The sequence below is a fragment of the Histoplasma capsulatum genome, genomic scaffold, assembly GCF_000149585.1.
Source record: "Histoplasma capsulatum NAm1 scaffold_5 genomic scaffold, whole genome shotgun sequence".
NCBI classification, from domain to species: domain Eukaryota; kingdom Fungi; phylum Ascomycota; class Eurotiomycetes; order Onygenales; family Ajellomycetaceae; genus Histoplasma; species Histoplasma mississippiense.
This window is the reverse complement of record NW_001813978.1, coordinates 246626-273015: the sequence shown is the minus strand read 5'-3', so window position 1 is coordinate 273015 and position 26390 is coordinate 246626. Positions and strand designations below refer to the sequence as shown.

The following is a 26390-nucleotide window of genomic DNA, read 5'->3' as shown; positions in this document are numbered from 1 at the left end:
TAGTCATTCCCAGAGCCTCATGGACAATGCAGGTATGCTTTTTTCCCTGAGGCCCTTGTATCTCGAAGGAAGAGAGGCACTTGCGGATAACTTCATGCCCCAAGGTGATTTTGTTTGGCAGTGGCAGCTTTTATACGCTCGTAAATTGCGATTTCGTTGCCCCTGAATAAGTCATTTACATATACTTTCAGTGCTACATACCCTGGGTCATCCGGCTCCCTGGTGGAAAGCGGGATCAGCATAACACTCATTGTCTTCAGTCCATTCTTTTATCGTCGTCGTAGTGGTTAGGTAGTCGCTTACACCAGATCGCGAGCGAGCCATACAGTAGATGTAACGCCAAAGCCTAATTTGCCCATTACCTGGTACCTTTGGTTGAAAACCTCTCCGACGTGCACTGGGTAGTATAGCTCTGCTTGGTACCCAGGAAGGGTTTCTTCCTGAAACAGTTCCGAATGGTCGATGACCTTGAATCCAGATGTTGGAAAAGAGAGTGGAGCCAAGCGCTTTGGTGGGACAGAAGACATTGTTCTGGTAACAATCGTTCCTTGTGGGAGAAGAAGATGACAGTTGCGAATCGACAAGCTGAGGTATGCACAGGAACGGCTTTTGGTAGCGAAAACTCGCCGTGTACAATTCCTGAGAGACGACATCCCAGGTGGATGATGACCTCTTCATGGGTTGCTTCGGATGGTGCTGTCCTTGACTTGAAAGGATAATGTCAGCCAAGGATGGTTAGCGTTAGCTTGGCGCTGCGATCGAGCCAGCGGCTAACTTGCGGCCGATCTCTAATGAGAGATACCCAAAGAAAAGTGGAAGTTCGGATTTTCTTTTCGCTGCGTCCCCCACAATACTATGATACTACGGAGTAGTATGGTACCCTTTCAACACCGAGCGGTTCCAATGTTGTGAATCTCATTGCAGATGACAGGGACCTCGATCATTCCTGTCAATAGAATTTTTTAAGGGCCACAGAACGCATTTGCGAAAATGCAAAGTGTTGGCAAATAGCCGCCGCCTGAAGATGGCCTCCGTTATGAGTATGTATCGAACAGACAACCTCGCTCTTCTACTCTTTCCACTAGTTATTTTCATAGTATTTGATTGGCAGGATCCTCTCAGTCATTCCATACGGCGGGACCTCAGGAGATGGGCCACCAAGCCCAGCGCTTTGTGAAACCTCTGATTATCAGTTCACTTCGTCTATATTGGGCATATGGCTACTTTTATTTTTAACCTGCCCCGATGCCTATACAATAATTTCTGTTTCTATCCAATGGGCGCCAAGAACAATTTAAAGGGATGTAATGTTTAATTATTTTTGATATAAAAGACTCCAGTTCTACCCTCCATAAATCTATTTCCTTCTAAACAGGAGCAATATCAGATTCTCTCATGTACTGCTGCTGATCCTTCAAGACTTTCGCCCTATTAATTCTGTTGTTGTATTATTCCGCGGCCCTTATATAGTCTAGGACAACAACCCTATCAGCCTTTGACCAAGATGAACCGTCCATCCGTTAAAGCATTCAGTACTTCTGTCTCTACTTTTATGAGGTTTACTGGGTCAGGCATTGCCTCTATCAGAATGAGTAATGGCTCTAATGGGGACTCATGGGAAAGAGTGGTGCAAAAAGTCACAAATGAAATAGAGAAAGCTGTCAGTACCCGTATAAAGTGATCCAGTTTGGATATTCCAGGGCTATGACTGACAAGTACAATTTACAGGAGCGTTGACTGCTGCCGGAACACGTATCGGATCTGTCCACATTCATCTAGATGGGACATTCAAATTCTTCGCATCCCGTGCCGGAAGGATAGGCGGGTATGCAGCCAACATCGTAAAGGCAGGAATTGAGGGATTCATTGGTGAAGTGGATGAAGAGGAAGCAACAAGCACAGAAAGCGCCAGTCAGAAGGCTAAATTGCCATGAAGCTGTTTGAGATTACTGCGAGACAAGCACTAATAACTATAGACTGGCTGTGTGACCATGCATGGGACTGGGACCAAATTTTTCCTCAGTCCAATTATCAGATATCTTAGTTCTAATTCTATATAGTAAATTAATTATTTTACACTGTTTATATTATAAATCTGGTGTTGCATCGATTTGATCTTTTAATCTTGATATTTTGTTATGAGGCTCACTGATATCCATAGATCTTAGGAGATCAGTGATTAGCTTTGAACAATAGAGATTGCTACCTTTCTATAACCCTTGTGCGTACTTCACACTACTCGCTAGTTATCTTTGTAATCTATCTCTTACACATATATACAATCCAGGACATACGAAAAATATTTGCGGCGTCAATTCTCTCGCTCTGCCTTTGCATGGTTAGATTGACATGATAGAAAATATGTGCAGCCTGTGGTCTGTACTGATCTCCACCACATAAACCAGCTACCACCATCCATCTTAAATTGGCTCGTCCGTAGTGGTCGGATTTCATTATTTTCAAATTCCCCAAGTGACTATAGAATGAGAAGTTGTAAATGGCGGGATGAGAGGAGATCTTAATGTGTGTATTATGCTTTCTTGTTAAACAGATGTAAGGAAATACAAAAACATATAAAGACACTACTAATACTGTGGGCTAGAACGTATTCAAAATAAACGATTCACAAAGGAACAAGGGGGATGATGGTCCGGAATAGTTCGAAACGCCAGACAGTGATATGTGCAATTCATGAGTAATCGCACTATCACCGTCTGCTATGATATCGTTTGCAAGGGCGCTGCAATAGCATCCCGCTTTTCGTCGCGTAATTCGTTTTCTCCTTTCCGCCGCCCCCCTTGATATATCCCTTAACATATGTATGCATTTCGCTTTTATCATCGAGAGGTTGCAGTCCGAATTTCATGGTATTACATAATGTACAGGTGCTGATGTCGAGAACGACGTGTTTCATTCAATATGGTATCATCATTGGTTAATCTTTGCGAGAATTCTATAGGGCGTGCATCACGTTAGAAAAGTGATTTTGTTGGACAGGAAGGTAGAATTATAACGTACTCAGAGTCCCTGAAGAGAGTGTACTCTTCTTCGCCGACTTTAACGGGGCTGCCTCCGAACTACAAAGGCGGAAAGGGGATCCGTTAGAGATTGAACAGCCACTTGTTTGCAATTGCTTTATAGTTGACGTTCTATGCGCCAGTTCTACACAATGGCAGATCGCGCAACCATCCTGCTCCCATGATCCGACCGATGGTGTAAGAGCTTGAGAAGAGTGCGGCATACCTGAGGAATGAGGACCCTGTCGCCAACATTTACGCTCACTGAGATTCTCTTGCCATTTTTGTCAAGAGCCCCAGGTCCTACAGCCAAGACTTGGGCCTCATTGAGTTCTTTCACAGAGCTCTCAGGGAGGAAGATGCCAGAAGCAGTCTTGGCTTCGGCCTTAATTCTCTGGACGAGGACGCGGTCCAGGAGGGGAGCGAGGCTTTTGACGCTGCGGAGAGCCTATTTGTTGTTTAATTCTGTCAGCAAAAGCCCAAAATAAAAAAGGCCCATGGCAATGCGAACATGGCTGTCTGTCGGAGGACGAATGGTGGACAGAAATACGGGGAAGATAACTTACCATTTCGAGACTTGTATAACAATGGGATGAAACTACAGCTAAAGATGCGTGCAGACGAAATGTGAGGATCAATTGGCAGGGAATGTGAGAGATGTACTGTGCAATGATGATGAAGGAGGATGAATGTGTTTTTTACGTTCAGCTTTTTTTCTCTGGTCTTGGCGTTAGTTCTGGAAATTTCTCACTACAGCAAAAGGTGTTGGCCAAATCTGGTATAGTTTCATGTACAGTACATGCAAACAACGCAAACATCCTCTTCAACTATCAGGGGTTATCCCCTCCTCTGGCCACTAGTACAGTGCCAGCTATACGGACTTATACAGCTCTGTACGCGCTAATCTGGCCGAAAAAGGCCTGCTGTTCGGTAGATTTTGTGTATGTCAAATATAGCCAATGTCCATTCCCCGCCAACTCCACCGGAAAAAGGGAACTGTAAATCGGGCATTTCCACAAAATGGACCTGTATCCAGGATTATGAGGCTCCAGGATCGCAATCTAGCAGCAAAAGAGCGCAACACTAAAGGCCCATCGACCCAAGATCAGAAGTCTACCGCACCTTCAAATTCTCTATCCAAGCTCCTGCCGCATGTGGAGAATGGAAACGAATACACTACCTCCTCAGCTCAGCTTCAGAGTCATGGGTTTCTCATTACATCAAATCCCAGCCAAGGACCAGCAGTAGATGCCAATCAGCGGGATAAAACGGGAAAATGGGGTTTACATTGTACTGTACCAGATCGGGTGATGGCCGCGCAAAATGGAGACCATTCAAGGAGCGGTCGAAGCATGGGATAGAAAATCTCTCAGCGTGGAGATATCGAAAATTTTGTTCTGCAAACCGGAGGCCTAAGGTAACTGAATGGACGGGAAACTGAGAAGAGGGCCTGCAAGAGGGTTCGCTCGTGCCGCCAAAATTCAAAATTCTCATGGGGCCAATGAGGGGAAGAGAATTTGCTAGGAATTTTGCCTATTATTCGTCCTATGTTTTTTTCTTCAATGTTTCTTTTACTTTTAGGTGGATTTGGGCGGAGGGGGCGCTCGCTATCTTAGATCTCTGATTCTTTTGATTTTCTGCACCTGAAAAAGCACCCCTATTTGCTGTTGTCAATGCCATCGCTAAAACAAGCAACCTGTTGGTCGACCTAACGCAAACAGCCCTTAAACTTTAATTATTACGCATAGCAATACGAAAATTCATTCAGCTCATTTATAGTAATATTTCACCTGTGAAAATGTCGTACGGTACAAGGAAGCTTGGGAAAACAGCTCAGTGAAAATGACTGGTTTTGAACAATTTCACAAACCTAGCTACTTGTGAAGAATGCAAACAAAGGACCTAAGAAGAGGTAACATTGCATTAACATTTTGAAGTAGCGTAAAGGACTTCGACATTGTATATTATATGTTCCCACCAATAAGTTCGTTTCTCTGGGGATCTTGCCTCTAAGTAAATTCATATTACCTCAACTGCCAGTCTTCGCTCCATACGCTCGAACACACGCTGCCCGAGAAGTGGGATGAAAATGCGTTTCCGTTCAAAAGGATTCATAGAAGCGAAGCGGAAGAGCGCATCTTTTGGATTCTGAGTTGCTTGAATCGAATGACTACCGGAATAGTGTAATCCATTGTCACCATCTGCATCATTATAAGGATGTAGTAGCACCATCTGGGCTGCAAAAGGAATTTAACCCACACTGCCGGAGGAATTCTCGCTTGGTGAGGTATCTTCCGGAAAAACGAATTTTGGCTGGCTTTCCAAGCTCATGGACAATATTGGAAGCGGACCACGGAGTCATAGTGTAATGTTTACTTGCAAGACTAACCAACCAGTCTGTTATGATACTAGCATCGTTAACGACGGGGAAAGCGTTTATGGTTGAAAAATGGTTAAGCGACTCGCAAAACTTTTTCAGTGATTCGATAGCTTGCACCGTTCGATCGTTCATTTCCATTTCCACATGCGGTCTCGTTAACCTCTCTTTGTTTAGGGTAACGATAGGGTTGCAAATGAAGACATATACTTCTTCATATAAAAGGCAAATCTCGGAAATACGTCGACGAACTGGGTAATTCAGTTCCTGGGCGATTCCCTGTCTGTTTGGCTGGTGGCCCGGCAGATATTTCTGAGTTATTTCCTGAGTCGTGGTAAGGAGAACGCCTACAGTAGGGGAAATTGATATATCTGCTTCCTGAATTTCGATGTTCTGTGGGCCATCCTGATGCTCTTGAGTTCGTGGCATCAATCGATGCTGATGGAAACTCTCAGTCCAAGTACCAGATGCATACCGTTTTGGCAGACTACTGTAATCACGGAAAATCATATTGCACACTGGGAATAGGGATTCAAGACTATGAATCATGGAACGATGTGTCTGGAGAAGCGAGGAAGATAAAACAAATGTCAGGGGATCTTGTGGCCGAGCCGTGTTGGGAGGGTCCACCAGTGGCACTAGTATGGGTTTAGCATTTGGCAGGGTTATCTGCTGAGGAACCTGCGTACCAGTCTTGGGACGCGGGTTGTCCTGTACCAAAACCGTTGAATCAGGTGGAGCCGAGTGGACGATGTGTGGAAAGCTATCCGAGTGAGAATCTGTAGGCCTGCGACCACGGACCTCCATAAAATTGGAAAGTGAGTCAAAAGGGGAAAACAAGGACGATAAACCTGAACCAACAAGTGAGGCCTCCGCAAATTTGACGTTCAGCTCAATATCCGTAGCTTTTAAGCTTCCGGTTTTGTTGTCGATTCCTTTGAACTTCTTCGCTGTATGGGAGTATCCTGACCCACTAGCTTTCGCTTTATCGTCTCCATAATGCTCAAGTGCCTTCCCTTGAAGCGATGAAACAAGCCCTACCTTTTCGTAAAGCTCTCGCGGCATAAGCTCTTCATTTCCTTCTAAAGTGGAAAGACGAAACTCATATGGATAAACGGATGTAAACATTTGCTCTTTATTTTCCGAGCTGTTTAGCTGGCAACCAATCCCACGGAGGAACTCACCCACGGCGTCCTCTGGATCTATATTTTCTCTGACCTCCAGTCTCCGTACTTCCAATGAAAATGGTTGCCACTTGAGATCCTTTTGATTATCTTCACCCATAGCATACCGGATGCCAGCTAAATCATTCCGTGTAATTTCCGAAATAAATGACAGACAAAGTCTTTTCAATTCAGTCTTCGGTAGGCCAGCGACTACAGGCCACGGTGGGATCTTGATCGGTGATCTAAGACAAGGCACATTGCATCGTATCGTTGGATTAATGCTTCTGATGCGGTCTGAATTTAGTTCATCTTCTGCTTTTCTCTTTGCTGCACTAACTACTTCCTCCAGATCTTCGGGGATGCTAATGGATTCAATATCCACCGCATCGTGTGAAGCAATTTCGGAGAAAACGCCGGTTCGAGCCATGGCATTTAAGATATCCTCATTACTTTCAGCAGCCCGCTTTTTAGTTGATATCGGCGGAGTGATAGGGGTTCCAATTTTCAAGTCTTGAGTTATGTTTTGAACAATGGGTAATGAAGTTAGGTCCTCGAAATCTTGCGATGTTTCATTAGATCCATCTGTTGGCAACCCCAGTCTTTGGGCCTGGCTGTTGGTCGTAAGGAAATCTGCCACGATCTGCTCGCAGTTTGTCGTAAGAGTATCTTCAACATGCTGAGCGTCCTGAAATTCGGCATCAGATAATATTTCCATTTCCAAACAGGGAGATGGCGGTTCAAATGGCCCCGGAGTGGGGTCCCTAGGTAACAATATGGGTGTCTGAGGGTCAATATCTTTCCTCTGGTTGCCAGTTAGATGTATATTCTATTCAAATTTGTGAAACATACGACTAACCTTGCGACAGAAGGTAATTCCTTCACTTATCCAGTCATCAACATCCCTCTTTCCGGGTGCGGCAATCTGACTCTTAATCTCCTGCATCAGCATCAAACCGTCTTTCACACCGCTCAGCCGCTCTGCCTGAGCTACATCCCACAACTGCTTTGGCTGGCTCCAGAAGTTGCTCGGGAACTTCAAGCTTTCATCATTCTCGTCGTCAAGCTGTTCCAACGGTACATCTATCTCCATGAAATCAAGTGAAATTCTCCGCCGAAACATTCGCATGTCAATTTCGTGATCGGTTCGCAGGAGGGGTGCTTCTAATTTCATATCTCGAACCTGGCCGAAGTTTGAGGGGCATCCACCTTCTCCGGGATGATTTCCCATCGACATTTCATCGAGGAACGATCTAGCAATGGATGACAGCACGTGTGCGCTTGCCCAGTTCGCATCAAGCTTTTCTCTTGTTCTGGTCCGTATTTCACTTTGTATGGTTTCTAAGTCGATGAAAGGAAAGTTTGGCGTGTCACAAAGAGACAAGTTTATGTCCTCAATCACTGGGGGGACCATGAGGAGTGGGTCTTGTATGCCGCTAGTAGCGATGTTATGGAACCGCGCATATTCAAGGACGGACGGTTCTAATGGTGAAGACATCGCTGACTTTGAACAATTCGAGTTGTCAAGAGCGAGCCGCTTTTCATGATTGGTATAGAACACTAGATCAGCCTAGGTTCATATCAATTGACTACACGGTTTCAAGCATCCCGCCATCATTGTTGTGTGAGATCTCCTAGAACATCATCCAGGGAGACAACCTTAGAAGACAGAGATATTGGAGCACGTGACCATATGTTCTCCCAGGCCTTCTCTCTCCAAGTACTAGGCATCGTTTATGAATGTATAAATCACTGGACAACGAGGTATACATTCCGGATGATAATTGATTCCAGAAGCAAGACGCCGGCTATAAATATCACATAAGAACTTGAATATAATATATAAGACAACGCAAAAGGAAAGCAAGAAAGAAGAAATACTAGTGTACAATCCTATTGAGTGAAACCAATAGGTCATACAACAAAAGCAGGTAATAGTACCCTAAAGATGGTAGTGAATGATAGAATCAAAGTAGAGAGAACCGAGTTATTTGAGTCAACAAGATCCCTCAAGTCATTGTTGGTTGCCTCGTGGGATATTTTTGGGCCAAATCTCCTTTCTGAGACTTTCCAGATGGATGAAGAAATTGGCCGTCCTGCAACAAGAACAGCGTGACGACGATGCAATGCGAAACCATGCGAAGCTGTGTGATTCTTTGGCCTCCAGTCGGATTCGAGCAGCCCATAAATAGTATAACTAACTTAGAATGAAAAAAGTGTTACTCACCGTTGAAGGATGATCCCGCAGTGCTTCCCGCCGGAATCGGGTTATATGGTTCCTGCGTACCACACCTTCGTTGAGGTCCTAGTCATACTAGTATTTAAACGAATGATTGCATCAGTTTCCATCCTAAGCAACCCAAACAATTTTGGAAATAAATTCAGGAATGAAATAAAAGTGAGTTAATGAGTAGTGCTGGTACTCATTCTTCCTCTGTTCGAGAGCAGCAAAACACAGGATCAAACCATCTCGAATCCAAGAGGTGAGAAATAGAGGGACAGGTTGACCTATTTCTGCGAATTTGGGACATTCCTTCAAGAACCTGAAGCGTTTGGAACCAGAAGCATTACAGTGCATGGTACTTAAATAGTTTAATTTTGGGGGAGAACATGGCGTTAAATGATTCGGCGTATTGATGTAGGAAGCCTGATATATGAACTTAAGGATTGAGTAGCTTTCCATGGATTCTACGGCAGCCTATAGTGACAAATATGTCAAATGGGTTTTTTATACTAGTGTTACAATGTACACACACCTATCATATTTCTTTTATTTGTAATTGAATAGAGCTTGTTGATTATTGGGAAGCAATGAATTGCTAGATATCATCTTCAATATATATCATCACAGTAATGAGATAGCACTACTGCTACCGAGTCTCTAACCTAGCAAGCTTCTTACTGGATATAAGATAAGGTCGGGGCTTATATAGTGTTGCTGAGCTTGTTCACTAAGTCAGAAGGTAGTGCCACTATCACAGAGTAAAATATAACATCAAAAGAAATATCTAGAATGACTAGCAATAGCTACAGTGATGATTTAAAATAAATAATAAAAATATCTAGTAGAGCTTACAGATAAAGGTGAAGACTTAAGATATACATCATAAAAAAGTATGTTTAAAATTATCTCATAGTCATATTATATAGTTAACTGAGTATAAATAAGAGTATTCTGAAAAAAGTAAAAAAATCAAGATTAATTATGATCAAAAAAATAAATTTTTTGATTCTAAAAATAATGAATGTGTTTAAATATATTTGAGTTAAAAACAAGTTTTTAATTGAATATTTCAAAGAATTGTAACATGGGCTTTTATTAAGAAAAAAATAAGAGAATCATATTTGCAAAAATGGCAAGATATCTGGTTTATGCAAAGAAAAAGTGTGCATTACTCCAGATTTGAAACAAAGCCAAAGTGGAAGACTTTGTTCAATAAAGTGTAAAAAGAAACTTTTTTGCTACAATAATACAGTTAAAGCTTTGAACATGGGATATCCTCAAATCATATTTAACAACATCTAACGATGATCTAAATAATCTATATTTAGATTGTCAATTATATGAAAATCCAAAGCATCTTTTGTTACTTTGTATAAAGTATTCAGAATTGAGATTGAAACTGAAAATGGAGCTTAAATTGAAACAATTAAATTTGAGTCTATTATTCAATATGAAAACTGAAAACAAGTTTTTATTTGAATATTTGAAAGAATCAAATGTTGTTACAAGAGTTTAAATAAATAGTCTGTTAAAAATATTAAGATCAAATTTTTCTATTTGGTTTATTTTAATGTCTGATTCTCTTTCATAATTGATAAAAAACAATGTGAATTCTGTTGTTGCATTTTTTAAATTGTTGTATGTTATCTATATCATCAATAATAATTCAATTTAATTGTTTTGTTGATAATTGATATAGCATTTAAGATACTGTTTAATTGTCTGATTGAAATGTTACTGGTGTGATGATGAGTTCAGACAGTATGATTTGATATTCATACAATTCAAATCTTATTCAAAATACTGTTTTTCACTTTTCTTTTAATTTGATTCATATATGAATATAAACTTCTTATAAATCTAAAGTGGTGAACCACATTGCTTCTGCAAATCTGTCTTGAATTTCTTCAATAAATAGTAGTGAGTAGCAATTTTTCACAGTTATTTTATTCAGTTGTCAGTAATCCACATATAATCACAAACTTCCATCTTTCTTCAGTATAGAGATAATGAGATATTCTGTCAATGATGTTGACAATTATATGAATCTTTTCTTTTAATTTTCATTAATATATTTTCAAAGTTTTTCAAGTTTTTTTTTCATTATCTGATATATCAGTGCAATGATCAGTTTCTGTCTTTCTTCTAGACGTATTTTATAATCTCATTTTTTATATTCCAATAAACTGTCTTATATAAATGTCTCTTAGAACATATTTTTAAATTTCTGAAATTCATCTGCTATAATAACTCTAATCTTTCTCACCTTTCAATTTCTTGATATGATCAGTTTTCATTTTTTGAAATTTTTGATCTGCTCTGTTATTTGAATTTCTTTTTTTATAACATTGTCTTTAATTCATTTTGTGCTATAAATGCTGAATTTTTAAGCTTCTGTGTGAGAGGTATATCCATATTTCATCAGCTTTATGATATCTTCTCTCTAGTTTATATTAAAATTGTACCTTCATAATTAGAGATGTCTCAAAACAATATCATATTCTTCTGTTTCAGTAATATCAAATCAAAGTGTCTCTTCATAATCTTTCATTTTTATAATTATCAGATTTGTTTTAATGTCAACTCATTTAAGACTTGTTTTTTTAAATCTTTCTAGCTGATAGATTTATCTTTTTCCTTTTTCTTTTATTTTGACTTTGACTATATATTCTCTATTCATAAATATTTCAATTGTTTTTGAATTTATCAATGTATGTATACTTTGCTCTGTTAAATTCATATGAATTGATATATGCCATCATTCTCTTATTGTAACTAATATCTGATCTTTCTCTCTTACTCAAGATGCTCTTTCTAAGTAAGTCTCTAGTTTTTTAACTGTTTTTTCTATTCAGGTATTTCTTAATAATTTTTATAAATCATATCTATATTTCAGTCTGAGTTCAGATTCTGTGTTTTTATTTTGTAAATAATTTCATTTCAGAAAGTTGATGCTGCTTTTTTGCATCTGAGATTGTAACAAACTTGAAAATCTTACATTATCATATGTTAGTGTATTCATCCTTTCTTAAAATATTATATTGATTTTGTTGATCTCCATTTATGACAATTTTTAGTTCATTCATATGTTATGTTTTTACATCAATCATGATAGCAATAGATCTATGTTATTTCATGATGTTTTTCATGATCATGAGCCATTTTCAAATCTTTTTATAACTTTTCTGATATAAAAATCAACTCATATAAAGTTCTTACTGAGTTATTTTTTCATGATGTTTGAAAAAAAAAGTCATTTTTTTTCTTTTTCATTCTGTATTCTTGACATCAGTCTTCTCAGCATAACAATCATGTCATTTTCATACATCACTTATTCAAAGTCTTTAATTTTATCTTGTATAGATTCTCTTGATCTTTTTCTTCAAATTTCTTTAGTTTTTATTCAATGTCTTCAAACTGCTTTTTAAAAAGTATGATAACCTTTTTTCTATCTAACTTTAACACTGTGTTTGTAAATACTGATATAAGATTATATTTATTGTCTGTATCACTTTCAGTGGTTACATCTTCTTCATCACTATCATATACAGATTGCATGATTTATAGATGTCTTTATTTTGAATAGTAATCATTGTTTTCTTTCTCATTGCAATGTATAGAACAATCATCTTCTATGCAAAATGTTTAATGAATGATATTATGATTCAGATACTTTGAATTTTCAACATCTTATGAACGAGATAATTTTTCATTTTCCTTATCTTCCATTTCACAATAAACATCGTTGTCAATTCCATATGAATAAAAGATTTCATGATACAGATGATTTGAGTTAGTTCATTGTTAATTGATGTCATTCTGTTGTGCTTGTATATGATATTCACAACCACAATCATATATCTGATATTCTTTATGTTAAGAGTGCTTCACATCAGTCATTTCTTCATTCATTCATATAGCATTGTGAGGGGTGATGACAGTGTGAAGAGTGAATAGTAGAAGATAGTATGTAGTGTAGTAGAAGATAATAGTAATAATAATTATAGTAGTAGTATAGTTGAAGTTGTAGTTATAGCTGTAGTTGTAGTTGTAGTTGTAGTTGTAGCTAATTGCTGAAGAGGAAAAGAAAGAGAAAGAAGATGTGCGAAATACATGCATCCATATATATATACATATATAAATAGTGGTAGCGAGAGTATAATGGAAAGTGGTAAGAATAGACGAAAATATAAACAAAGATAATATAATAATAGGGAAATAATAAACGAGTGCATTATAAGCATGATATTCACATTCACTGTGTAGTAGTTTATACATTCATGACTCATTTGTGTCTCAGAATTGTTGATGAGAACATTCACATTTTTCTCAAATTCATTGTTTATAATTTGTTTAAATCTATTTATTGCTCATTATATGTATGTCATTTTCTGAACTCACTCTTCTTTTCATTGCTATCTGTGAATCATTTCAATCTCAATTCTGACAATTTATATTCCACAATCTTCTTCATTTTCTTTATCAGCCTTCTTCATCATTCTTAGATATTTTATTTTTTGTGACTTCATTGTACAGGATATAATCTTTTATCTTATTTCTCAGAGCACTGTTTTATCATATATTCTTATTTCTCACAATTGAAATATAGCTTTTCACATCAACACTTTTATTGTTTATTGTTGTTCTTCTTTGACAGTGAGGTGATATTCAATTTCATTGAATAAGATTCATAATAATCATTTTATTTCTTGTGAGTTATTATTATGAATGTATAATAACTCTTTTTCTTTAATCTGTATTTATAAAATCAATTGTCAATTCTGACAGTTGTTTTTATCATTACTGATAACTCTTCAGATTTTTAAACTAATTTTTATATCTTATCTTTAACTTCTTTATATAATTCTTGATAAAATTATTCTGCTAAAGCTTCACTATCCCAGTTTAAATGTAAACTCAACTGTGAATATTTAGATGTATATTGTGTAGCTAATTCAATTTATTTGAGTTGATATAGCTTCTGAGCTGTGAGATACTTTTCCTCAATATTTTCAAATATTTGTTGCAATTGATTGATAAATCAGATATAGCTGCTGAATATTTTATTGATTTGTATATCACAATTTTCTTTAACTTCATAAAACCATAATCTATTATTATTATTCTTCCATTATAAATGTATGCAGTCAGTGACTATGACATCTATCTGAAATACTCCAAGATTTTTCAACTTAAGAATAAGCTAATATACAAAGTAAATTTAATACATGCAATAGCAGAATTCCAGCCCAGAATCAAACAACTATTCAAACTATTCAATTTAAGAAAGAATGTCAAAAGAATGACAACAGATCAATACATTCAAGTTTAAAACAAATGAAATAAAAAGTATAAAAAACAGCAGCTATTAAAAGCTACAGAATAAACCTCTGCAGTTTAAATTTTGAGTTATATACATATTTTAACATCTTATATAACCGGCCGCCGCCTCTGTCCTCTCAGGCCACCATTAGAGGTTATCATTCCCTCTAGAGCGCCGCCGCCCACCCGGGTTCTTTAACTAGCCTATCTAAGTGGGATCCTCACTAAGAATAACGCCAGAGCTACCCAGTTCTAGTTAAATCCTCCGATCTTCCGGCTGCCAATCTCAGCATTCCAGCCTACCAATTGGCCGTCACAGTCTTGCTTGCACTAACCATCTATTAGGGCGTCTAGGCCTCGTCTCATCTAGGTCCTCGCTAGACCCGGGGTGCCCTGATCGGGCAGTTTTTATTCCTTAATTCCCCGGAATTTAGGGGTGCCTAGATAGTAGTGGGTGAAGTGGCAGTGAACCCCTGGCCAGTTAAGCTTGACGATGATTCGCTATCCTGCTGGTGTCTCCACCCCCATCACACCTTATCTATCCAGTACTGATCTAACTTGAAGCGCTCGGGGGGTAGCCCCACAAAATCAGTGAGAATTTAACGCCCGGTTATAGCCGGCTGGTTACACCCGGTACTGTTTGATGATTTAACAGTGGAAATTGGTTAAAATGAGCCCTGCAGGATTCGAACCCGCGCCGCTTCTGAGACACCAAGTGGGTAGTTAACCGCTACGCCACCGGGTCTAAAACCACAATCTGATTCTGAGTTCAAATCAATCAAATACTGATTTTATTAAAAATATTGATGTTAATAGAATTTTATCTACTTCATCTGCTAACTTTAATGCATTTACAATGAGATAGATATTTATTTGATTAAAAAAAGCTCTCAATTTTTCACATTTTTCACTGAATGATATAGAAAAGTTGCATTTAAATTTTTAAGTATTAATTACTTGCTTTAACTTATTGCAACATTCAAATAACTTTTTCACATTATACTTTCCATCATCAACAATTGATTTTGTGTAATGTGACGGCGCCGAGGCGATTGCTACTCGGCAGCGGCACAGAGGAGGATGGTATATAATGGGAAGCCTTATGGGTGGGCTTGATTATCTCGCTTGAACCGCGAACTCGTAGAATACTATACAAATACTGAACTACCAGAGGTACTCGGCACACTATGAATATTGTATGAGGACAGTGGTAACTCTGGTATCTTATTGTCAAAAGATAAAAGACGAATCGCTGGCTCCTGGAATAGAGAGCCAGCATCTAGCTATTCTATATAGACAACGGGCAGCCATCCTCCCCTCACTCTATAAGCGAGGGTAGCCGAAGCAACTCCGCAGTGGCGCTGCATTGATCTGCCAGAAGGAATCCAGACCCCGTATAGAAACAGGATTCTCATATCTCATCAATCGGATCCTCTTCTATTGCATCCGAATGATGTCATAGGGTGGTTGGAAACCGGTTCGGACACCTGCGTGATGTCATGGGATAGATGGGATTATCCGAGGGGAAACGATGGGCCGTGTGGAGCCGTCACGGGGCCTTGGCACAACCAAGGGTGTGACATTTTGTTTTGAATATCATAGTTAACTTTTCTTTAAAGCTTAGGGATTTATATCTTTAAATTTAATTAATTGTATTAAGTTTAATTTCATTTCAATTAACAACTTGTTTTCTCAAATATTGTAAGAGATGGGCTACAAGAGTAATTGCAAGAGTAGTGTGAAGTACGCACAAAGGATATTAGAAAGGTAGCAATCTCTATTGTTCAAAGCTAATCGCTGATCTCCTAAAAACCACGGATATCAGCGAGCATTATATAGATAATATTGCCATCGCCACGTATCTATCGCCACGTATCTATTTCCTAATATAGATATCTCCGTTGCTCCTATTACAAATAGAGATCTTCATGATCTTGAATTAGAGATGATCAATATTGTTAATCTAACAAACATCTCATTGAATATAAGAGATAAGATCAAAGCTTATATAATATTACTGAGCTTGTTCACTAAATCAGAAGATAGTGCCACTATCATAGATTAAAATATAATATTAAAAGAAATATTTAAAATGATTAGCAATAGCTACAACAACAGTTTAAGATAAACAATAAAAATATTTAATAAAGCTTATAAATAAAGATGAAGATTTAAAATATGTATTATAAAAAAGTTATTAGATCACTAAAGCAAAACAGCTCAATCACCACCAGCGCCGTGGTGGTATAGAGGGTACGAATCACCCAATCCAATCCCCTCAACAAAAGTATATTTAAGATGAGTTTATAGTTGTACTATATAACTGAATATAAATAAAAGTATTTTAAAAAAAGTAAAGAAATTAAAATTGATCATGATAAAAAAAATAAAATTTCTTGATTCTAAGAGTAATGAGTGTGTTTAAATACATTTGAATTTTTATACAAAATATTCTGCTCACTCTGCTCACTTGCTCACTTTGCTCACTAATTGTCATGATAAACACAATGATTAGAGTAAGCAGTTATGTGATCTCATATTAATATCAGTTATGTTTTGTTTCATTCCTGTATTCTTTCAGTTTTTATTCCATAAGCCTCAGTCCGTGCCGCAGGTTTATAACAACTACAATCACTAGATTATTCATAATGAGAAGTCAACATAACCATTTGTTAAATGGTTGTGCTCATAGTGATATATATATCCATGGGTGTGGTGGTGTGGCTCAGCCCAAGTGGGTAGGGCTAATCACGTGCGGTGGAGGGCGGCCTGGGCAACGGGTGCCCAACAAATCCATCACTGATACACTGCAACCGCCAGCCGCAGCATAGTGGGGAACCACATCACTAAATATCATCACTAGATATCATCATTAGATATAAGTGATATCATAATACATATATATATATATACTGTAGTTTCCATGCTATGCTGTGTGGTTGCAGTGTATAAATGATGGATTGGATGATCATATCTGCTATGACTCAGCTCACAGTAGATCCATGGATATATATAAATATATATATACATATCATCATAAGCACAATCATCCAACAAATATTATGTTGACTTTTTGCTATGAATAATCTAGTTATCATAGTACTAGCTTATTATATTTAGTGATGATATTTATGATGATATCTAGCAATGATATATATCTATGAATGTGGGTGATGTGGCTCAGTTCAGAACAGGTGTGGCCACAACTGATCATCTATACACTGCAACCAGCAGCCACAGTATAGTGTGGAAATCATAGTATATATATATTGACAATGATATCTATCAATTGTATCTAATGATGATATCTAGTGATGATATCTAGTGATGATATCTAGTGATGATATCTAGTGATGATATCTAGCAATGATATCTAGTGATGATATCTACAATGATGTAAATTCACCGTTTTAATATGTACAGTACTTAGAGAATCCAAGGTGATTTGCTTTCTAGTATAAATTTCTATCAGTGTATGTAAATGGAATTAGGTAATTACAGTGGAAAACATCAAAAAAACCCATTTGACACATTTTGTCACTATACAGAATAGGCTGCTGTGGATTCCGAAGATAAGTTAGCGTGGGGCATTGCCACTAGGGTGCTAGCTCCATCTTTGTTATCCTATCACCTCATGTTTCCAACATTCAACTCGAGGTTAGGAGCGAAGAAGAAAAGAGCAAGGCTTCGGCCTTACCATGAAGGTGGTTCAACATGGCAAGGTGAACATTCCATGGGCCCTTTGATATTGCGCCCAAAAAGAAGAAGAAGAATAATAAAAACCCGTCCTTCGATAATTCCCCAAAAGGAATCGATTAATAAAATTAACTAAGACCGAATCGATCGTAAATGACTTGTGCAGGGTGCAAACAAATGCCACGATGAATGTATGAATTCTGTATACTCTAAAATACATGTGGTGCAGAATCAGCAACATCCGAAAGGCAAAATTAAGCAAGAATGAAACTCAACGCTGCTGGCCGTGGGCGGCGAAACCACCAGTTTCGGGAGCACAAAAGATCGTGTGTCGGAATACATTGCAACAGAGGTAGTAAGTAGTATTATTTCAGTAAAACAGCAGCAGCAGCAGCAGCAGCAACAAAATATAAAAGAGTTTATTCTGGCATATATGCAATGCAACGAACAATAACCTTCTACACCTCTTAAAGGGCCATTACATGGAGCTCGGAATGAAAAACAAACAGAACATGTTCCTTAAGGAACCCATAATCTCACAAAGCCAACAACCTCCCGTCGGCATGTAACGCAGCTTCCAAAATTATTCATCGCAAGACTAACCCTGCAATCTTCGCACACACAAAGGCACCGGCACGGCCATACGATAATTGACCTGGGCGCAGCCTGACAGATAACGCATTGGGGCCCATCGGCACCAAGACCTGATGCACCGGTTTTCCAAGACTCCGGTTCCGGTTGTCGGTGGTGCGGTTCTTGAAAATAGGTATCGGCTGAGTTCTCGTGGCCCAACCGGAGTGATAGTATGAGATTTTCAAGAATTTCTTCTTCTTCCTTGGAAGTCGGCCTTCTCTTCTCGTTCGACCCGATTGAGGTTGAGCTACTGCCCAGGGCGCGGAATTTGTTATATCGCGATGATGTAAGAACACGTGCGCGGTCTCGTTCCATTTTGCTTCTAAATCGGCTGCGGGTCATGACTTTGCCTTTATCGGCTGCCATCAGATGCGAGGCTAGTATTTGAGCTTCGTGCCTGGCGTCGCTATCCCTTGGGTCGAGGAGGCGGGCGAGAGAACCCATGTCTAGGAGAGATTCCTCAGATTCAGTGCTTGGCGTTAAGCTATAATTTAACTGGGTGTCTCGTTCGTTCCTCGTGGTGCTCGGACAACCATCTGATTCATATGCCTCCCACTCCGGTTCGGTATTTGACGACATTGATGAAACAACGCTTGTGGTATCTTCCCGATCATCTCGAGAGGGTTCGAAGTCTCCACTTTCGTCTCGCTCGCCCCACGATCCCCCGATCTTCCACCAAATATAGAGTTTCCTGTCAAAACGGCTTTCCTCTGTTTCACCCCACTGGGAAACATTCGCCAGCTCCCTCTTCCTCATTTCTTTTTCAACGTCGAATTCGAAGTCTTCCGGAAGTTTCAACTCCCCTTCATCGGTTAAAATCCAAAAGTCAATCAAGTGGCGGTTGGGGGGTGTTCCTGTAATTTCTCGCTCGCGGCCAGCATCACCCAGCTTTGTCAACCATCTAGGTCTCCTCGTAATACCCATGAAATCCAGGATCCTGAGGCACCCGAAAGCCGCCCAACGTACTAAAAGAATGAAAATCCCTCGGAAAAAGGTAAAACCGTTATAGCATCGGCTTGCCCCTTGAAACGCCCCAACCCCACCAAAAGCTATTCGTTTCTCTATTGAACGTGCTCCCTTCCTTTGCTTTTCAATTTTCTTTTCCCGGGAGTACCCACTCTCCCATTCAGTATCCCCCTTAGGAATATCGAAGTTAAAGGCTTCATCGGAGCCATCCGAAAATGCCGCCAACTGGGGAGCGCTGGAATGGGTTCTGTTAGCGTTATTGCTTCTCAAAGCCTCGATTTCCGAAAGCCTATCCTCCTCCAGCCAGGTCATTGGTCTAGCCACTACGCTTCTCCCTTCGCTTAAGAAAACGGCGTCACTAGCTGCTGCTAAGGAGGCATACCCTATCCTAACTAACGCAGCATAGAAGTCTTCCCTTGGGTTGAGGTGCACATTTTGAATTTGTGACGCTCCTTGCATATTGGCATGGGCAAGTGAGAATCTTTCCCGCAGAGATGTCGGACGTGGCAGAGTAGAAGGCAGCGAAAATGCAGTTAACGTCAATGCCAGTCCATAAATTGCCAGGCAAGTCAAAATCCCAGCAAATATGAGCAAGTGAGGCACGAACCCCACAATACATACAGTGGGGAACTTGAGAACCAGGTCGTTACCCAGGGGAATACTATCAAAAAATCCTGAAAATACAGATGCCATGAAACAAAGACCCCAAAATGTTGTATGGATAAGTCGGGTTTGGCTCTGACGGCCAAAAACATCGAGGATATTAGAAGATAAACAGTTGCAACATGATATCAGAGCGATCAACAGAAGCTCTGGAAAGACATTAAATCTGTCCAGGACTTGGCTCCGCGAAAGAAGCGGCGTAGTGGACAGGAAACTCGTGCTGTTGCTTGAGGAAGCTTGCCCGGTAGATTTGGACGCGCCAAACAGACCTAGGCCGATAGACTGGCTTATCATAGTTTCTGCTTCTGCGAATGCTAGAGAGTGTTCAAATATAGACATCCCGGCCTCTGTGGCAACTCCACGTCCTTGCAAGGCACACGATAGTGTTTCAACAAACTGGTTGAGACATAAACGAAGGAACACGGGCCACAAAAGCGAAAACGAGCCATAAGGAACGTCGTTGGTTCCGGAAAGTCGTTTCATATGGACAGCATCGCAGGAACCTTCATCATCTTGCCAGTTTAAAAGAAATGATGAAAAGGAATGCAAGAAACCATCCTGACCTCCGTAGTCGAAGTTGGAAAGTTTTCCGGGTTTCCCATATCGTATTTGCGGGTATTTTGGAGACGTTTGACAACGGATAGCCTGTAGTAGTGCAATGATTTGCCCAACGAATAGAACTATAGGAACAATTCTCAGAGCTAATCGAACGTGCCACCTTAGAGAAAGATGTCGCCTCGTGGAGCCGTAAATAGTTACCCGGTTCAGGATAAGCGCCTGTTCAATGCAGCACATTCGTCAGTCAATCCAGATAACCAAACGGGCCTCTTCAGAAACAATGCCTCATCCGGATATATCAATCAATGTGGTACTCACCACGGCAAAGCACGCGAGGGACCATCGGCTGGTCAAGTAGTTGAAGAATCCACCAAATTTCCTCATGGTATGGAGCCAATGACTGAGACTAAAACCTGATGGAACCGCCGCATCTGCCGCCACTGCCGCCGCGTCCGCTCCGGCTGCAACAGTTGCAGCCCCTGCCGCACCCGCCGCATCCCGCCCAAGACCCGCTCCACCACCGAAAAGCCCCGACAGCGCCATCCATCAGAGTGGCCACCGCAGTTTCCAGCCCCAGAAAATGCAGAACACTCCGGGGAGCAGTGACGAACACGAAGACCTCCGCCTGGTAAATGAAGCGAAGAGGATAGAGTAAAATATCTTGGGATGCCGGGGATAAGAACGCTAGTTTTGACAGCGTGGAATTAACGACACTGAGGTTCAGGGGAAGGGAAGGGGGTGGTGGCAGAGAAGCCAACGGTATGGACGACTCGGCTGCAGTTGTAACCATGGATGCGGTGATATCCGACATTGCATTCATGTCTGTTGGAAGCGCCATGGCGTGAACTTACAACGAGGCCCAACAATGATGTCCTGTCTATCTTCAGTCAATTATTCTTTCTTTCTTGTGTTTCGGTCCTTTCCTTTTATCCGCCCTTCTTCTTGTATGTGCAATGTGAGATTTATCTGTCAAAACTACCGTGTTTGATTCAGGAACAGCAATTCTCAAAATCAGCGGGGCCACTGCTTCATCAAGACACCAGGAGGAACAAAACGTAAATGATTGAAGGCGAATCAATCAGAAGCGTGAAGATTCCATTTTCTATATCGACGTGCAGGTCGCTTCAACGAACAGCCAGCATCACAGGTCAGCAAGGATCACGATGAAGACATCAAACAGGAGAATGGAGGATTGGAGACAGATAGATCGGTATATCTGTCCGGTGTTTGCAGTGTTTGAAGCGCCGGTGGTTTTTTCGCGTATAGATCATGTGACTTGGAGCTTGACCCCCGGGTTTGAAAATAAATTACTACTAACCAACGTGCACTTTGTTTTTTCCAGAGTTGAGCAGCGAGCTAACAGTAACTTCATACACTGGGGGAATTGGTAGCAGGCTACTAGTACTCATCGTGGAGCAGATTTTGCGACTGATTTAGTTCAAGGCTGATAATTCCATAATACTGTCTATTCGCGGAGCAGTGGGCACCGTGAGCGGAGCATCTGAGCTTACTGACATGAAGTAATTGTTATAGTTGATCCGAGCATTTGAGGCGACTATAGAAAGATGCATCCGCTAATACACTATGTTCATTATTCATTTTATCCAGTGTTTTTTATTTTTGGTGATTTTATCCTTATATATAAATTTTGCTTTTAATAGTTAATTTTGTCTATATTCTCTGTTAATCTAATTAAGAGGCTGTTTTACTTTATTAGATATATTTTTTTATCTCTTTTTACATCACCTCCTGTTCCGCCATTTGTTTTTCATCATGCAGATATGTCATGGAATTTTTCCGGGGATGCACTGGACTAAGTATTGGTTGGTTTAAGCAAGTGATTTTGTTTCAAAAACGTCGCGTGAGGGATCACAAGGGCTGCGCGATGCATTCTTTCTTGTGTGCAACATCTTTCGTTCATAAGATGGATATACCCCTTTTATTGCCCATTACAACCTAAACATCTCCGCCCGACTTCTAATCCCATCAAAGATACACGTATTATCCAGAGGCACATACTGTCTCGTCAACACTTTCAGCGCCTCCTGTGCCACCATACCACCAGTCAGGGAGGAGATGGTATGCAGCTCACCAACGCCCGCACGCTGCGTCTCCTGCACAGCATTTGCGAGGTGCAACTTGGCATCGTCATCGAGAGAACGGCCATCAGTCTGCACAAGGGCTAGAAGTTTGTCTTGCGCGGCAGACCAGTAATCAGGTTGGTCGAGGAAAGACGGAAACGAAGAGTGTGATGGTTCAACTTGTGTTTCTGCGGCTGATTCTCGGTAATCGGTGACGAGAGTATCGACAATTTGAAAGGTGAGGAAAATATGAATAAGGGAGTCCGGGATTTCGAGGCTATTGCGGATGGTTTTGAGGGTAGCGGGGTCCGTATGCAAGTCCAGGATGGGGATATCGCTGCCGCGGATGACCTTTACGCTAGAGGCATGCTTGCAAAAAGTCTCGATTTCCTTCTCTGAAATCGGAGGTTGTAGTGATTGTACCCGAAGCTGGGTCTCAAGAGCTCGAACGCCAACGACAACTTCCGCAAGATCTTTCCGTGCTTTTGACTTGTAGATGTTCTGCAGAAATATGTAATCTGCAGATTGGGCTTTCATATCCGGGAGTGAGCCGGGGAGCGGGAGGACACCATGGGTAGTATAGAAGGATTTAATGGCGGACGCAATTACCCAGAAATTTTCAGAGGTCGAGTCGAGGTTGTTACACTCCTCCATCTCAAATAGTTCCCTGACGTTGCTTTTCAGCGACCACGGATTTACACTTTTTAATACAGCAGCTACTGCTTCGTCAAAGTTTTCCTCCCCCCCTGTAGCATTATTCGTCCGCGCCCCATTTCGAATCATCTCTCGGAACGCTGATTTTTCTTTAAAACTTAGCGGTGGGTTTCCGTCGTGTGTCGCCTTCCACTTCTCGAGGAAGTGAAGCAGTAGCAATAGATATGGCACATGGCCATGTTCGTGGTCATCGAGGCTATCTAAATCTGCTATCTTTGCCGTGGCTGCTACTAATTCAGGAAAAGGGTTGGCCAAGCGCAGATCCTCGACGGAGTTTGGATCTGGGTGTGTTTCGACGATAGGATATACCGAGGGAAGTTGGAGCGAAAATGCAGAGTAGAATCCGACCGAGTGGGTATATATTAGAGGAATCGAGAATTGTTTAGCGGCAGATGAAATGATCTTAAGCAAAGAATGTCTCATTGGCCCTGTAATTATTATGATTGCATACGGCTGGAGAAAGTTTTCCCCGTTTAGAAGTTCCTCAATGGGCTGTATCAAATGTCAGTGATATTTCAGTTGGATCACCACCAATCTGCCGCTCAGAGAATCACACCTCATTCAAAAAATCTCCCTTGACATCGGGGTTCAGCTCCTGGAGATGTTTGCATGTTTCCTGTGCTCTTGGTTTCCCCAGACCCGACTCATCTAGGAAAAAGTTTACCCCTAGGTCCGACTCGGTAATTATGGCCGGGTCAACGATCGTGAAGCCGCCAATGCCAGGCAGCACGAGGTTCTTCAGTGTCTCGACGCCAACAACACCAGAAACAGCCGGGTTCCTGTTATCTAGAGGGCCATCTGAGTTGATCAAAAGAATTTTGGAGCGTTCAAGCGCTTGTTGGCCACTGGCAGCCCATAATCGAAGCTGGCGGTCGTATTTACGCTCCTTTGACGTTGGCCCCGCAAAGGCTGTAGGGAAAGATTCAGTCATCAGGAAACCGAAATACCTGCGTTAGATATATCCCACCGGCCACTAGTATTGCCAAACCGCTGATTTTTTAAAGAATAACAAGTTACTGGTACCTACCTATATATATTTGTCTGATACCTGGGCGCGTGCAACCATCATATCTCAAAAGCTTATCGGGATCGGGACCGAGTGGACGGGGAACATAGTCGGCCCGGAACACCATTGATCCAACCACCAATCTGGCTCTATCTCAAGAGGCTTCGATGACACAACCACCAAGACTCTGGTGTCAATTGAATCCAGTAATAATATTCTGTCCCTGATGATGTGCGCACTCTGAAGAGTAGTAATGCCATTGACCATAGAGACGTCTCGGATGTACCCTGCTTTGTCACTGTGCTGTGGCTCAAAACTGTAGCCTCCCCACCATGACCAACTCACGCCTCCAACCAGCTTCATGAATCCCATACTAAAACCAAACATCACCCGCGTCCTGTAAGTATCCTGTCTCAAGTTCCTGGCAAATTAGAAGAGTAAAATCGAACATACGTTATGTCTGACAGCTTCCTAACAGGCTGCCCCCATCGCCTGCTCCGTTCGCCTCCGCAGTTCTCCACAATTCCATCCATTCCTTGCGGATACCTGGGAAAGCAGACAGTTTTCGACCTGCTGCCGTAATTGCCCCTCTAAATTATCTTATATCTAGCCCAAACCGCGTGTCCCCCCATTCACCATCATCCCGCCTCCCGACTTCCATATTCCCGACCCGCCCCCTCTACCTCAGTACTAGTCAATTTCCTCATCGTTCCCCACAGCCTTTATATTCCACACAGTCCTACAACATGTCCACGATCGAGGACGCAAAGCGGAACGCTTCTAAACTAGCTGTAGCAAAACACTATCCACCGAATCCCAAATTCGTCGGAATTGGCAGCGGGACCACCATTGTCTATGTGGTCGAGGCCATCAAAGCGCTGGGTGTAGACACCACAGCCACTGGCTTCGTGCCTACAGGGTACCAGTCAAACCAACTTGTTGTCAATGCTGGCTTGACCTCTATTTCACTCGACGCTCTTCCCGAGGGTGCTGTGTTGGACGTTGCGTTCGATGGTGCGGATGAGGTGGACGATGATCTCAATTGCATAAAAGGTGGTGGGGCATGCCTGTTCCAGGAGAAACTGGTTGCGCTGCAGGCTAAGGAGTTCGTTTGCGTAGCTGGTAGGTGGGATTTCTTTTGAACTGAAATCCCTCTGGCTTTCTTAAGCCTTTTTTTTTTTTTTTTTTTTTCCAATGTTGCCCCGCATATTAGAATACTTTTTTTTTCAAATAGCCACCAACCTATATCGCCGACATTCTTCTGGCTATGAGTAAAGAATAGCGAATGGTGCCTTATTTCACAACTCACGATCCCCCCTCGATAGACTCTCGAAAACTCCAGCGCCGGCTCCTGACAAACTGGCCCTCGATCCCAATTGAAGTAGCCCCCCTAGCCGTCCGCCGCGTTATATCAGAGCTCCAAAAACTCGGCAGCCCCCTACCCAAACTCCGTAACGCACCAATTAAGGAAGGTGAACATACCCAACCCGTAAAAACTGACCAAGACTTCTTCCTCGTCGACGCACCTTTTCCCAAACTCCTCCTGCCGTCCGACGTTGCGCAGGGTGAGGATGGGTCGGGCAAAAACGGCGTCTGGGAAGTCACGGCGCTGGCGGAGAGGATCAAATTGATCCCTGGTGTGCTGGAGGTTGGTCTCTTCTGCGGGCCGACGGGCCCGCAAGCACAGGCTGCTGGCGGCATTGGCGGGCAGAAGCCTACCGCTGCGTATTTCGGCATGCCTGATGGCTCGGTTTCGGTGCGCAAGGCGAATTAGATTAAGATGTGAGGCTTGTTGATACATTGAATTCATAGACGTACTCTGCAACCTCGTGTGTTTGTTATAAACGGTATTGTATGTATATTGGGCTAGAAGACAATTATTATGTTGCGTAGGTTACAGAAACGATTGCAGAGCAATTGAATAAGCGAAGAAGAAGTAATAAGAAATGGAAAGCCGTAGCTTCCTCACC

At 41.2% G+C, this 26390-nt stretch overlaps 6 protein-coding genes across 6 annotated transcripts; 1 reads left to right on the top strand and 5 right to left on the bottom strand.

Annotated features, from left to right (window-relative positions):
- Nucleotides 1-92: 92 nt before the first annotated feature.
- Nucleotides 93-527, bottom strand: HCAG_04944 (predicted protein; the record flags this gene model as incomplete). Its single annotated transcript, XM_001539427.1, has 2 exons — nucleotides 93-219; nucleotides 304-527. The coding sequence occupies 2 exons, from the start codon at nucleotides 525-527 to the stop codon at nucleotides 93-95; spliced, it is 351 nt and encodes a 116-aa protein (XP_001539477.1).
- A 2574-nt stretch (nucleotides 528-3101) lies between these two features.
- On the bottom strand, nucleotides 3102-3586 carry HCAG_04943 (10 kDa heat shock protein, mitochondrial; the record flags this gene model as incomplete). Its single annotated transcript, XM_001539426.1, has 3 exons — nucleotides 3102-3149; nucleotides 3244-3465; nucleotides 3584-3586. 3 exons carry the CDS (start codon nucleotides 3584-3586, stop codon nucleotides 3102-3104), a joined length of 273 nt encoding a protein of 90 aa, XP_001539476.1.
- A 1450-nt stretch (nucleotides 3587-5036) lies between these two features.
- On the bottom strand, nucleotides 5037-7971 carry HCAG_04942 (predicted protein; the record flags this gene model as incomplete). The annotated part of the gene is made up of 6 exons (XM_001539425.1): nucleotides 5037-5218; nucleotides 5277-5677; nucleotides 5870-6032; nucleotides 6084-6476; nucleotides 6579-7362; nucleotides 7417-7971. The coding sequence occupies 6 exons, from the start codon at nucleotides 7969-7971 to the stop codon at nucleotides 5037-5039; spliced, it is 2478 nt and encodes an 825-aa protein (XP_001539475.1).
- Nucleotides 7972-17643: 9672 nt separating this feature from the next.
- Nucleotides 17644-21162, bottom strand: HCAG_04941 (conserved hypothetical protein; the record flags this gene model as incomplete). Its single annotated transcript, XM_001539424.1, has 5 exons — nucleotides 17644-17660; nucleotides 17933-18008; nucleotides 18445-19623; nucleotides 20020-20838; nucleotides 20938-21162. The coding sequence occupies 5 exons, from the start codon at nucleotides 21160-21162 to the stop codon at nucleotides 17644-17646; spliced, it is 2316 nt and encodes a 771-aa protein (XP_001539474.1).
- A 1406-nt stretch (nucleotides 21163-22568) lies between these two features.
- Nucleotides 22569-24345, bottom strand: HCAG_04940 (conserved hypothetical protein; the record flags this gene model as incomplete). Its single annotated transcript, XM_001539423.1, has 2 exons — nucleotides 22569-23906; nucleotides 23971-24345. The coding sequence occupies 2 exons, from the start codon at nucleotides 24343-24345 to the stop codon at nucleotides 22569-22571; spliced, it is 1713 nt and encodes a 570-aa protein (XP_001539473.1).
- An 821-nt stretch (nucleotides 24346-25166) lies between these two features.
- On the top strand, nucleotides 25167-26345 carry HCAG_04939 (conserved hypothetical protein; the record flags this gene model as incomplete). The annotated part of the gene is made up of 4 exons (XM_001539422.1): nucleotides 25167-25542; nucleotides 25746-26176; nucleotides 26233-26272; nucleotides 26314-26345. The coding sequence occupies 4 exons, from the start codon at nucleotides 25167-25169 to the stop codon at nucleotides 26343-26345; spliced, it is 879 nt and encodes a 292-aa protein (XP_001539472.1).
- Between the last annotated feature and the right edge of the window lie 45 nt (nucleotides 26346-26390).